The sequence below is a fragment of the Oncorhynchus clarkii genome, chromosome 17 (assembly GCF_045791955.1).
Source record: "Oncorhynchus clarkii lewisi isolate Uvic-CL-2024 chromosome 17, UVic_Ocla_1.0, whole genome shotgun sequence".
Lineage (NCBI taxonomy): Eukaryota > Metazoa > Chordata > Actinopteri > Salmoniformes > Salmonidae > Oncorhynchus > Oncorhynchus clarkii.
The window spans coordinates 66,026,512-66,040,898 of NC_092163.1; the positions used below are offsets into that span (position 1 = coordinate 66,026,512).

Here is a 14,387-nt window from a genome sequence, read left to right on the forward strand (position 1 = left end):
TCAACCTCTGCCATATCATGGATTCAGAGCTATCTATCTAAAGAACATGAAGGTGGAATTTAATGGAAGCTTCTCTAATGTCAAACATGTAAAGTGTGGTGTACCGCAGTGCAGATCTCTAGGCCCTCTACTCTTTTCTATTTTTACCAATGACCTGCCATTGGCATTTAACAAAGCATGTGTGTCCATGTATGCTGATGATTCAAACATATACGCATCAGCAACCACAGCTAATGAAGTCACTGAAACCCTTAACAATATCACGACTCAGGATATGACCCAGATACAGACACAGGAGGCAGGTAGTTAGATTCTCTGAGTATTTATTAACACCAAGGGGCAGATCGAGGGCAGGCAGATGTTCGTAATCCAAGGCAGAGTCATTAAGGGTCAGAATGGCCGGCAGGATCAGGACAAGCAGAAGACAAGAAAATGAGAATTGGAGAAACGGGAAACACGCTGGTAAGACCTGACAAAACAAGACAAACTGGCAACAGACATACAGAAAACGCAGGTATAAATGCACAGAGGATAATGGGGAAGAATAGGAGACACCTAGTGGGGGATGGAGACAAGTACAAGGCAGGTGAAACAGATCCCGGTGTGACAAACAACGAGTTGCAGTCTGTTTTGGAATGGGTGGCCAGTAATAAACTGGTCCTGAAAATCTCTAAAACTAAGAGCATTGTATTTAGTACAAATCATTGCCTAAGTTTTAGACCTCAGCTGAATCTGGTAATGAAGGGTGTGGCTGTTGATCAAGTTGAGGAGACTAAATTACTTTTCTTTACCTTAGATTGTAAACTGTCATGGTCTATACCTTAGATTGTAAACTGTCATGGTCAAAACATCAAATCAAATCAAATCAAATTTTTATTTGTCACATACACATGGTTAGCAGATGTTAATGCGAGTGTAGCGAAATGCTTGTGCTTCTAGTTCCGACAATGCAGTAATAACCAACAAGTAATCTAACTAACAATTCCAAAACTACTGTCTTGTACACAGTGTGAGGGGATAAAGAATATGTACATAAGGATATATGAATGAGTGATGGTACAGAGCAGCATAGGCAGATACAGTAGATGGTATCGAGTACAGTATATACATATGAGATGAGTATGTAAACAAAGTGGCATAGTTAAAGTGGCTAGTGATACATGTATTACATAAGGATACAGTCGATGATATAGAGTACAGTATATACGTATGCATATGAGATGAATAATGTAGGGTAAGTAACATTATATAAGGTAGCATTGTTTAAAGTGGCTAGTGATATATTTACATAATTTCCCATCAATTCCCATTATTAAAGTGGCTGGAGTTGAGTCAGTGTCAGTGTGTTGGCAGCAGCCACTCAATGTTAGTGGTGGCTGTTTAACAGTCTGATAGCCTTGAGATAGAAGCTGTTTTTCAGTCTCTCGGTCCCAGCTTTGATGCACCTGTACTGACCTCGCCTTCTGGATGATAGCGGGGTGAACAGGCAGTGGCTCGGGTGGTTGATGTCCTTGATGATCTTTATGGCCTTCCTGTGACATCGGGTGGTGTAGGTGTCCTGGAGGGCAGGTAGTTTGCCCCCGGTGATGCGTTGTGCAGACCTCACTACCCTCTGGAGAGCCTTACGGTTGAGGGCGGAGCAGTTGCCGTACCAGGCGGTGATACAGCCCGCCAGGATGCTCTCGATTGTGCATCTGTAGAAGTTTGTGAGTGCTTTTGGTGACAAGCCGAATTTCTTCAGCCTCCTGAGGTTGAAGAGGCGCTGCTGCGCCTTCTTCACAATGCTGTCTGTGTGAGTGGACCAATTCAGTTTGTCTGTCATGTGTATGCCGAGGAACTTAAAACTTGCTACCCTCTCCACTACTGTTCCATCGATGTGGATAGGGGGGTGTTCCCTCTGCTGTTTCCTGAAGTCCACAATCATCTCCTTAGTTTTGTTGACGTTGAGTGTGAGGTTATTTTCCTGACACCACACTCCGAGGGCCCTCACCTCCTCCCTGTAGGCCGTCTCGTCGTTGTTGGTAATCAAGCCTACCACTGTTGTGTCGTCCGCAAACTTGATGATTGAGTTGGAGGCGTGCGTGGCCACACAGTCGTGGGTGAACAGGGAGTACAGGAGAGGGCTCAGAACGCACCCTTGTGGGGCCCCAGTGTTGAGGATCAGCGGGGAGGAGATGTTGTTGCCTACCCTCACCACCTGGGGGCGGCCCGTCAGGAAGTCCAGTACCCAGTTGCACAGGGCGGGGTCGAGACCCAGGGTCTCGAGCTTGATGACGAGCTTGGCGGGTACTATGGTGTTGAATGCCGAGCTGTAGTCAATGAACAGCATTCTCACATAGGTATTCCTCTTGTCCAGATGGGTTAGGGCAGTGTGCAGTGTGGTTGAGATTGCATCGTCTGTGGACCTATTTGGGCGGTAAGCAAATTGGAGTGGGTCTAGGGTGTCAGGTAGGGTGGAGGTGATATGGTCCTTGACTAGTCTCTCAAAGCACTTCATGATGACGGAAGTGAGTGCTACGGGGCGGTAGTCGTTTAGCTCAGTTACCTTAGCTTTCTTGGGAACAGGAACAATGGTGGCCCTCTTGAAGCATGTGGGAACAGCAGACTGGTATAGGGATTGATTGAATATGTCCGTAAACACACCGGCCAGCTGGTCTGCGCATGCTCTGAGGGCGCGGCTGGGGATGCCGTCTGGGCCTGCAGCCTTGCGAGGGTTAACACGTTTAAATGTCTTACTCACCTCGGCTGCAGTGAAGGAGAGACCGCAAGTTTTCGTTGCAGGCCGTGTCAGTGGCACTGTATTGTCCTCAAAGCGGGCAAAAAAGTTATTTAGTCTGCCTGGGAGCAGGACATCCTGGTCCGTGACTGGGCTGGATTTCTTCCTGTAGTCCGTGATTGACTGTAGACCCTGCCACATGCCTCTTGTGTCTGAGCCGTTGAATTGAGATTCTACTTTGTCTCTGTACTGACGCTTAGCTTGTTTGATAGCCTTGCGGAGGGAATAGCTGCACTGTTTGTATTCGGTCATGTTACCAGACACCTTGCCCTGATTAAAAGCAGTGGTTCGCGCTTTCAGTTTCACACGAATGCTGCCATCAATCCACGGTTTCTGGTTAGGGAATGTTTTAATCGTTGCTATGGGAACGACATCTTCAACGCACGTTCTAATGAACTCGCACACCGAATCAGCGTATTCGTCAATGTTGTTGTCTGACGCAATACGAAACATGTCCCAGTCCACGTGATGGAAGCAGTCTTGGAGTGTGGAGTCAGCTTGGTCGGACCAGCGTTGGACAGACCTCAGCGTGGGAGCCTCTTGTTTTAGTTTCTGTCTGTAGGCAGGGATCAACAAAATGGAGTCGTGGTCAGCTTTTCCGAAAGGGGGGCGGGGCAGGGCCTTATATGCGTCGCGGAAGTTAGAGTAACAATGATCCAAGGTCTTTCCACCCCTGGTTGCGCAATCGATATGCTGATAAAATTTGGGGAGTCTTGTTTTCAGATTAGCCTTGTTAAAATCCCCAGCTACAATGAATGTAGCCTCCGGATAAATGGTTTCCAGTTTGCAAAGAGTCAAATAAAGTTCATTCAGAGCCAACGATGTGTCTGCTTGGGGGGGGGATATATACGGCTGTGATTATAATCGAAGAGAATTCTCTTGGTAGATAATGCGGTCTACATTTGATTGTGAGGAATTCTAAATCAGGTGAACAGAAGGATTTGAGTTCCTGTATGTTTCTTTCATCACACCATGTCACGTTAGTCATAAGGCATACGCCCCCGCCCCTCTTTTTACCAGAAAGATGTTTTTTCCTGTCTGCGCGATGCGTGGAGAAACCTGTTGGCTGCACCGCTTCGGATAGCGTCTCTCCAGTAAGCCACGTTTCCGTGAAGCAAAGAACGTTACAGTCTCTGATGTCCCTCTGGAATGCTACCCTTGCTCGGATTTCATCAACCTTGTTGTCAAGAGACTGGACATTGGCAAGAAGAATGCTAGGGAATGGTGCACGGTGTGCCCGTCTCCGGAGTCTGACCAGAAGACCGCCTCGTTTCCCTCTTTTTCGGAGTCGTTTTTTTGGGTCGCTGCATGGGATCCACTCCGTTGTCCTGTTTGTAAGGCAGAGCACAGGATCCGCGTCGCGAAAAGCGTACTGATGGTGAGTTGACGCTGATCTTATATTCAGTAGTTCTTCTCGACTGTATGTGATGAAACCTAAGATGACCTGGGGTACTAATGTAAGAAATAACACGTAAAAAAACAAAAAACTGCATAGTTTCCTAGGAACGCGAAGCGAGGCGGCCATCTCTGTCGGCGCCGGAAGATTTTTTTTTTTTTTTTTATTTATTTATTTTTTTTTAGATTCAATGGATGTAAAGATGGGGAGAGGTCTGTCTGAAATAAAGAGATGCACTGCTTTTTTGACACCACACTCCAAAAAGCAAGTCCTGCAGTCTCTAGTTTTGTCTTATCTTGATTATTGTTCAGTTGTGTGATCGAGTGCTGCAAGCTGGCCCAGAACAGAGCTGCACGTCTTGCTCTTCATTGTAATCAGAGGGCTGATATAAATCATATGCATGCCAGTCTCTCCGTGGTTAGGAGTTGAGAAGAGACTGACTGCATCACTTCTTCTTTTTACAAGAAACATTAATGTGTTGAAAATACCAAATTGTTATAGTCAACTTACACAGAGCTCTGACACACACTTACCGCACCAAACATGCCACCATGCCTTTTCACAGTCCCCAAATCCAGAACAAATTCAAGAAAGGGTACAGTATTATATAGAGCCATTATTGCATGGAACTTCGTTCCATCTCATATTGCTCAAATGAACAGCAAACCTGGTTTCAAAAAACAGATGAAGCAACACCTCACAACACCTCTCCCCTATTTGACCTAGATAGTTTGCGTGTATGTATTAATACGTAGGCTTCATGTGCCTTTTGTAAAAAATATATATAAACAAATAAAAAATGTAGTTCTGTCCTTGAGCTGTTGTCTGTTCTGTATTATGTCATGTTTAATATTTTGTGTGGACCCCTGAAAGAGTAGGTGCTGCTTTTGCAACAGCTAATAGGGCTCCTAATAAAATACCAAACTGCTTGCTATACACTGTACTATGTGATTGTAGCAGGTTTACTAACGCATTATTTCTAGTAGCTATGTTGACTATGACATTAGCTAATATGGTGACAACGATGTGGGCTATGTGTAGCGGTTAGCGGTTATGGTATGAAAGTTTGGCTAAGGTGCCACCAGCCACCTGTGAGAGGAAGCTAGGAAAGGAGGAAAGGAAAGGGAGCTAGGAATGGAGGAAAGGAATCTAGGAAAGAAAATTAGAGAAGGAAAGGAAGAAAGAAAGGATGTTAGGAAAGATAGCTAGGAAATGAGGAAAGGAGCTAGGAATGGAAATTAGATAAAGAAAGGGAGATAGGGAATGAGGAGAGGAAAGGGAAGTCGGGATGGGCAACTTTGATGGGGGTAGGAGCCACAAAAAAAACAGAACTCATCATGAGGGGCCGCAGTGGCTCGTGGGTCTGCGTTCCCACCCCATGACAGCGAAGATAACATGTTTTTAGATTTAAGTTTTTAGTGATGGGGCAGTATTCGGAAATTCGGATGAATGACGTGAACTGCGTGAACTGCCTGTTACTCAGGCCCAGAAGCTAGGATATGCATATAATTGATAGATTTGGATAGAAAACACTAAAGTTTCCAAAACTTAAATGTCTGTGAGTATAACAGAACTGATATGGAAGGCGAAAACCTGAGGAAAATCCATCCAGGAAGTGGTATTTCTTTGATGTGGGGGGTTTTCAATTGAATGCTTATTGAGTATCTAATAGGACCCAGATTGCCGTTCCTATGGCTTCCACTGGATGTCAACAGTCTTTTGACATTGTTTCAGGCTTGTTTTCTCAAAAATGAAGAAGAATGAGACCTTCCTGTTAGGGGACTGAGGAAGCATGCAGTGCTGGTTTGCGAGCGTGGCTGTGTGAGTGCCCTTTGTCCTTTTTCCTTTCTATTGAATATGCTATTGTCCGGGTGAAATATTATTGATTATTTAGACAATTGACAACCTGAGGATTAATTGTAAACATCGTTTGACATATTTCGACGAACTTTACCGGTACTATTAGGATGTATATGTCTGCATGATTTGATCGCCTTTGAGCCAGTGGATTACTGAACAAAACATGCCTACAAAAGTTTTTGGGATATAAAGAGGGACTTTATCGAACAAAACAAACATTTATTGTGTAGCTGGGACTCTTGTGACTGCAACCAGATGAAGATCTTCAAAGGTAAGTGATTAATTGTATCGCTGTTTCTGACTTTTGTGATTCCTCTACTTGGTTGGAAAATGTTTGTATGCTTTTGGAAGTGGGGCGTTGTCCTCAGATAATCGCATGGTATGATTTCACCTTAAATCCTTTTTGAAATCTGACAAAGCGGCTGGATTAACAAGAAGTTAATCTTTAAGCCGACGTATAACACTTGTATTTTTATGAATGTTTATTATGACTATTTCTGTATTTTGAATTTAGTGCTCTGCAATTTCACCGGATCATTTGTTTTTCAACAGGGCAATGACCCAACACACCTCCAGGCTGTGATAGGGCTATTTGACCAATGAGAGTGATGGAGTGCTGCATCAGATGACCTGGCCTCCACAATCACCTGACCTCAACCCAAGTGAGATGTTTTTGGATGAGTTGGACCGCAGTGTGAAGGAAAAGCAGCCAACAAGAGCTCAGCATATGTGGGAACTCCTTCAGCACTGTTGGAAAAGCATTCCAGGTGAAGTTGGTTGAGAGAATGCCAAGTGTGTGCAAAGCTGTCATCAACACAAAAGTGGCTACCTTGAAGAATCTAAAATAAATGTAACACTTGTTTGGTTACTACATGATTCCATGTGTGTTATTTCATTGTTTTGATGTCTTCACTATTATTCTACTATGTAGAAAATAGTCAAATTAAAGAAAAATCCCTGAATGAGTAGGTGTTTCCAAATTTTTGACCGGTACTGTACAGTGGTGTAAATTATTTAAGTAAAAATACTTTGCGGTACTCCTTTCTTTTTGATGACCAATTTACCCCTTTTACCAAAGAGCACCTTCTTGCTACCAAAATGTACTATTGTGTACCTTAGTAGAGCTTCCCTTCCTCCTCTTTCTACTAGTTTTTTGGGGTATCTGTACTTTGCTTTACTATTTGTATTTATATTTTTGACAACTTCTACTTTTACTCCATTACATTCATAAAGAAAATATTGTACTTTTTACTGCATACATTTTCCCTGACACCCAAAAGTATTAGTTACATTTTGAATGCTTAGCAGGACAGGACAGGAAAATTCAAATTCACACAATTATTAAGAGAACATCCCTGGTCATCCCAACTGCCTCTTATCTGGCAGACTCACTAAACACAAATGCTTCGTTTGTAAAGGATGTCTGAGTGTTGGAGTGAGCCTCTGGCTGTCCGTAAATAAATAAAACAGAAAAGTGTGCATTCTGGTTTACTTAATATAATGAATGTGAAATTATTTATACTTTTAATATTGATACTTAAGTATATTTTAACAATTACCTTTACTTTTCATACTTAAGTATATTTAAAAAACAAATACTTTCAAACTTTTACTCAAGTAGTATTTTACTTGTTGACTTTCACATTTACTTGAGTCATTTTTTATTATGGTATCTTTACTTTTACTCAAGTATGACAATTGGGTACTTTTTCCACCACTGTATGTAAATGTGATATTTTTTGTTTTGATATGTTTATTATATATTTGTAAAAAAAAACAAAAAACCTGTTTTTCCATTGTCATTGTGTGTAGATTGATGAGGAAAACAACTATTTCATCAATTTTAGAATAAGGCTGTAATGTAGCAAAATGTGGAGGGGTTTGAAAACTTTTCGAAGGCACTGTATATACTATATATGGTCTATGGGCTACATACCTGTACATGTGACCAGTGACCTAAAACCCCATGTAAAGAGTTCCCCTAGTGTACAAAATCCACAGACAGACAATGTACATCACATTAAATCATATGAGCACCAGCAGGCCAACATATTAGGCAAGACTAAACACTACTTCCTGGGCATAGCCCATACATTTGATGTCTTATTCTCCCTGTGATCCAGAGTCACCTGCCATTCACCAAGTTATTGCCTATCTTTTTATTGATCATGACTTATTCAGTCTTTTGTATCTAGGTTTTTAGGATAGAGGGCTATTTTCCTTCAAATTATGAGCTAAAGGAAATGGACCCTTAATGGACCTCTCTCTCTCTCTCTCCGCTTTCTCTCTATCTCTCTCTCTGCTTTCTCTCTCTGCTCTCTCTCTCTCTCTCTCTATCTCTCACACAAGTAGGATGCAGATGGCACTAGTGAATCACAGCTGCCAGATTTGTGTTATCAACTCCATTGACGTGCTAATGTTTAATGGAGTCAAATATCCTATATCGTGCCATATTACAGTATGAGCATACAGTTTGTTAAATGAGATAGATATTAATCTAACACATCACATATAATTGGTGATAGTAATATGTGGGCTTCTGTCTTATAACTATTAAATTGTCATATTATGGTCGGTTAAAAACAATCGTGGGGATATAGTGTAATAGGCCTAGCATACTTGGTGGTGCCAACCAATCATGTTGGCAAAATTGTGTAAGCCTACCCTGCATATTGACAAGTCAAAATGGGATTTAATTTGAAAATATAAGACTAAAACAGTAGAAACCGGAATAGAAACCCTTTATATAAGCTACTGTGGTGGCATTATTCATAATGCAGCTGTCCTGTATGACCTGTATGTCTATGCATTGACTCAATTACTTATATTTCAAATGAGAGGATTTTAGGTTAGGTTGGTTGTAAACACATGACTGTGCCTTTAAAGCTGCCTCAGTGTAAAAGGAACTGAGCACTCGGAAACGATTGAATTTGACAAGCCTTTCTAGACATGGAAAATCATGCCTTGGGAATGCATGAGACAGGATCTAATTATTGAATGATTCCATGTAGCGCCACAGACTAATGTAGCGCACAGGAGATCGGACAACTGTTTCTGATCCGAGGACGTGGATGAGCCTACATTTAATCTATCTCGACATTAGCCGGCGCTGTTCAGTGTCTCTCCACCTTATCATAATCGATTCAACCTCGTTTGAAAACGTAAAGTGTAGGCTTTTCCTAAAATGCAAACCAACGGTTGTAGTTTATAGATATGCATTAGTTTGTATTGCTGGATGTATTCGTACGCCATGCCTTCGATTGAGTGGACTGAACAGTGGTTTGGCTATAGTCTACCAAACCCTGTTAATTGCGTGCTGAAGAGATGATGACGGCCTGTCCTCCGATTTATGTTTATTTATTCCTCAAGACGAACGAGAACCTCAGCATCAGTGGAAATGGAGATGTGTTCTTGAAATGTCTGGCAGTTAAACGGATCCATTTAAGATGGTGTGTGCAAAGACGGCATGTTTCAGAGCAATTTGTTTGCTATCAGCAGAAAATGGAACTACGAACATGGGTGTAGCCTATTTCATATTCAAAACGGAAACGTGTGAGATGAAGGATAACAAGAAAATACATTTCGATGGATCTCAGTCGCTTCTGAAATCAGGCAATGCTTCAAATCCAGGAGAATACTGAATGATATTCTAAAACGGTTAAAACCTAGATGCTGTTCACCGTGAGGTAGTGTAACATAATCGTGCATCATGTTAATTTCTTGCTGGCCAATTTTTATCAATCATTGATAGGCCTACTTCGACCGGGGAAAGCACGACCACTTGATGTGGGGATATAGAATACTCGCGCCTTTGACAATAGCTTGGTTACATAGATGGCAAATTCAAGCGAGTTTGGGGAAAGCAGTCCCACGCTACATAATTATGCCATCACCGCCTCTGCGGTGAAACTGGCCTCGCTCGGTCTGGTCATTTGCATCAGCCTTTTCGGGAATGCGGCGTTGTCCCTGCTGGTGCTGAAAGACATCTCCCTTCACAAGGCTCCGTATTTTTTTCTACTTGATCTGTGCTTGGCAGATGTAATACGGTCTGCCGTGTGTTTGCCGTTTGTAATGATATCAATCAACAACCGTTCCATCTGGACGTACAGCATTATACGTTGCAAAATTATCGCGTTCCTCTCGGTCCTTTTTTGTTTTCATGTAGCGTTTATGCTCTTCTGCGTCAGTGTAACCAGATACATGGCGATTGCACACCACAGGTTTTATTCCAAACGAATGACATTGTGGACATGTGTGGCAGTGATTTGCATGGTGTGGACCCTCTCTGTCGCTATGGCTTTCCCCCCTGTATTTGACGTTGGCACCTACAAATTCATCCATGAAGAGGAACAATGCATTTTTGAGCACCGATATGTGAAAGCAAATGACACCCTGGGTTTCATGTTGATGCTGGCTGTCATCGTGGGAACAACGCACGTTGTTTACATAAAAATGTTGTGTTTCGTGTACGACCATCGGAAGATGAAACCCGCTCAGCTTGTCCCAGCAATAAGCCAAAACTGGACCTTTCACGGGCCAGGTGCAACTGGGCAGGCAGCCGCCAATTGGATAGCAGGATTTGGACGTGGTCCCACCCCACCAACATTGGTGGGAATCAGACAAACTTCGCATAATGGAAACAGAAGGCTGCTTGTCTTGGATGAATTTAAAATGGAAAAACGCATAGGGAAAATGTATTACATGATAACCCTGGCGTTTCTTATCCTCTGGGCCCCGTACATTGTTACTTGCTACATTCGAGTGTTTGTCAAAGGAGGCACAATTCCACAGGTCTACCTGACTACAGCCGTGTGGATGACGTTCGTTCAGGCGGGGGCGAATCCCATTATTTGTTTCATATTCAACAAGGAGCTGAGATCGCGCCTCAGAGCCAGTTTCCCATGTTGTCTCAGCACACAGACGCCTATGTCTATGGAGCCATACTGTGTCATCTGATAGGTTCTACTGTTGTTTTAGACAAGGGGAAAAGAACAGAACTGTCATGTTGGTTTTGATGCCTTAGGTGATATTACTCTGTTGCTAAGCTTGTCCAATTTTCCACACAGGCTGGCCATATTTTGTAATTTGCACTTACAGAAAGTGCAAAATGTTGCCAATCTGTATTTCGAATAGGCCTACTAATAATGTTGCATATTTGAAGAATCTCATTGGGATATTATTTGAGTAATGTAGGCCTATGGCAATTCAGTTACAAGAGCATAAGACAATTCTGTACATTCTCTAAAGCTGTTTATTTCTGAACTTTAAAAAAAAATCTAATATGTTGAAGCTTTCATAAAATCTTCATATAATTATTTGTGTGGAGAAGGTGATAAAACAAACTTTTACAGTCTTTTGCAAATACATTTTCTTCCTGGATTTTAATAACATGTGTTGATAAAAATGTATACCTTGCACATTCCCTGTAAAAAAGACAAATGACATGTTTTTTTCTATGGACAAGGACGATGGAACTCTAAAAGAAGCAAAGCATCAGTGCTGCAGAGAGATGTTTGTACTTCTGAGTAAATAAACAACAGATGAATGATTCGTATTGATTTGATTCTGTTATACAGGTAACTGAACAATATCCGTTATGTGTTTCAATCCAATAACGATATAGACACATCCTATTTTCTACCACTCATCCTCAAACGCTAACTGAACAATTGACCATATTTTGTTGTATCATTACCTCCTCTATAGCACAACATGTGGGGGGTTGTATTACCCTGAAACAATAATATAATTATACTAAAATCGGGGTATCTGGGCAGATCATGTTTTCATTGTGATCAGCTAACTTGTTACCATACTATTACCATGTTATTACCACTTTATTCTGCACTGTAATGTAAAATGCTACCATCATTCATGTCCCCGAGAATTTAGCCGGCCTTAGAAAGTTTGTGCTTCTGAAAAAGCAGTGCAGCAAGAGTCCAGTTTGCCTCTGCTTACACACTCCATTCTTCTCATAAGACTTTAACTAACCAGCATGCACCTTTCAGTATGTAAAAAATCCAACCGTGTATAATAGACTCATTATTCTGATCACTGCTCGTCTCAGTTACAGGCATGTAAATGAACATTTGTCAGCTAACTGGAGTCCTTCATCTTTGTAGCCCGGGTTGACTTCCCTAGGGGGAAGTGGGATAGAGTGGGAACTGCTGAGCTGATGTTTCTGGGTAGAGCATCCCGATGTACCTACAGTATACCTACTGTGCACCCTCCCTCCCTGGCCTGGCCCGGCCCAGCATCACTGCATTCATAACCATTACCATCACAACATGCCTGCTCCGCTCTACTCCCAGCATGACTCTGTTGCTTCTGAACGACTGAAACGTTCTCACCTGTGAATTCTCTCATGCAGTATCATTTCAGATCAGACATTTTTTATACAACAACTCTACCCCAGGAGAACTCTCTCTGCTGCTTTGTTTTGCTTAGAAGTGCCTCTTGAACATTTTTGCATGTACACGGCCATATTGTTGACCCCACATTTGCCTCTGTTAGTTTCTCAGAGGCAGTTTTGCACACCTGAAATATGTTCAAAATGCAATATAACATTTCATCCCCAGAGTAAGTTCGGATGAAGTCTGAGTTATTGCAAAGAGTTTATGGTGCCATTGTCTGAATATACCTACATTGAAATGGCAGGGCTCTACACGTTGTGGCTTATACAAGCCAATTGTATACTGTTCTATTACCATGGGAGGGACTGTTTGGCTCGTAAAACCTGATTATCGGCTTTGTAATAGGCTGTGTTTGCATTACCCAAACTGCACCACAGCTTCATTTATGGCATAGCTCATCTCTCAGCTTAACATCATTGTACAGAAAACTTGGTTATATTTTTTGTTTTTCCATCTAGAGAACAATTTCTGTACATTATGTTATGGTACACTACTTGGACCTAATAAACAGATGATCAACTTATTGATATACACATTTTACGGTCTGTCAGATACTGTCAGCTTTGACCAATTAATTTATATTAATTGCAGAAGATACCCACCCCATCTGTGAGTACGCTCTATATTTGGGACATTGGGAGATTGCTCCATTAAGAAGCCAAGCTTTATGAATATTGAGAAACTAGTCTGAAATGTAACTAGATCTGAATAACACAGTTTCCCATGAATAAAGAATGAGATTAATATGAGTCACCGAACATCGGACAAATCTAATTATAGCTTTGAGCTATAAATAAATGCCCTGTAAAATGTACCCAGAAAATTACACAATTTCATAGCTGTCGGATTTCTGGAGACCTGCTCCCTCTTATTAACAGAGAAAGCTCTTTCTTTCTTTGTTAAATTGAGTGGCAAATAGCACTTTCTGTTTTAACCTCTAAATGCCCAAACTCTTCAAATTATTGGGAAGCTAAGATGCTACTTTGTTGCTTTGTTGGGGTGGCAGGTAGCCTAGTGGTTAGAGCATTGGGACAGTAACTGGAAGGTTGCTGGATTGAATCCCTGAACTGACAAGGTAAAAATATGTTGTTCTGCCCCTGAATTTTACCTTCATTTAACTAGGCAAGTCAGTTAACAACAAACTCTTACTTACAATGACAGCCTAGAAACAGTGGATTAACTACCTTGTTCATGAGTAGAACAACAGATGTTTACATTGTCAGCTCAGGGATTTGATCTAGCAACCTTTTGGTTACTGGCTCAATACTCTAACCACTAGCCTACCTGCCACCCCAAGGTGGCTAACCCAGTGTTCCCCGGTAGGCCGTCATTGTAAATAAGAATTTGTTCTTAACTGACTTGCCTAGTTAAATAAAGGTTAAATAAAATAAAAAATATATATTAATAATTAACTACAGTAGTAGTGAAGTATGGGTCAGTTATTTCAAACGTACAACATGCTTTGGGCCCAGGATTTTTCCTGACCACACAATCTGACCAGTAAAAACTGTGGGCCCTAGAAACATGGTATAGAGTGAAGTCCCTGGTTGTGGATACCATATAGGAATATGTCCCCGTAAATGGCGTACTATGTAACATTATGTGCAGACATGTACACCAAATCATTTCTCTCTCTCTCTCTCTCTCTCTCTCTCTCTCTCTCTCTCTCTCTTGCTAGGGGGCTGTCCACAATAGGGGAAAATGGCATATGTCAGTTTCCAGAAAAAAAATAACTTTGGCGACTACTAAATACTTTTAAACCTCCCGCTTTGGGCTGGATGTGTCAATGTGTAGATCATACATGCATAATCTATGAGTTGAATGACACAATTAGCCATGAAATAGCACAGCTTCCAGAAAACCAGTTGCTTCAAACGAGGGATTTCATGGCTAATTGAGTAATTCTACTCATAGATTATGCATGTATGATCTACACATTGAC

The 14,387-nt window shown here is 41.7% G+C and overlaps 1 protein-coding gene across 1 annotated transcript; it reads left to right on the forward strand.

Moving 5' to 3' along the window:
• Positions 1-9,104: 9,104 nt before the first annotated feature.
• LOC139369889 (probable G-protein coupled receptor 173) lies at positions 9,105-11,517 on the forward strand. Its single transcript, XM_071109171.1, has one exon. It carries the CDS (start codon positions 9,867-9,869, stop codon positions 10,986-10,988), a length of 1,122 nt encoding a protein of 373 aa, XP_070965272.1. The 5' UTR covers positions 9,105-9,866; the 3' UTR covers positions 10,989-11,517.
• The last annotated feature ends 2,870 nt before the right edge of the window (positions 11,518-14,387 follow it).

What these genes read in the sequence shown, in the direction of transcription:
- LOC139369889 (XM_071109171.1), top strand. Translation starts at nt 9,867, where the DNA reads ATGGCAAATTCAAGCGAGTTTGGGGAAAGCAGTCCCACGCTACATAAT.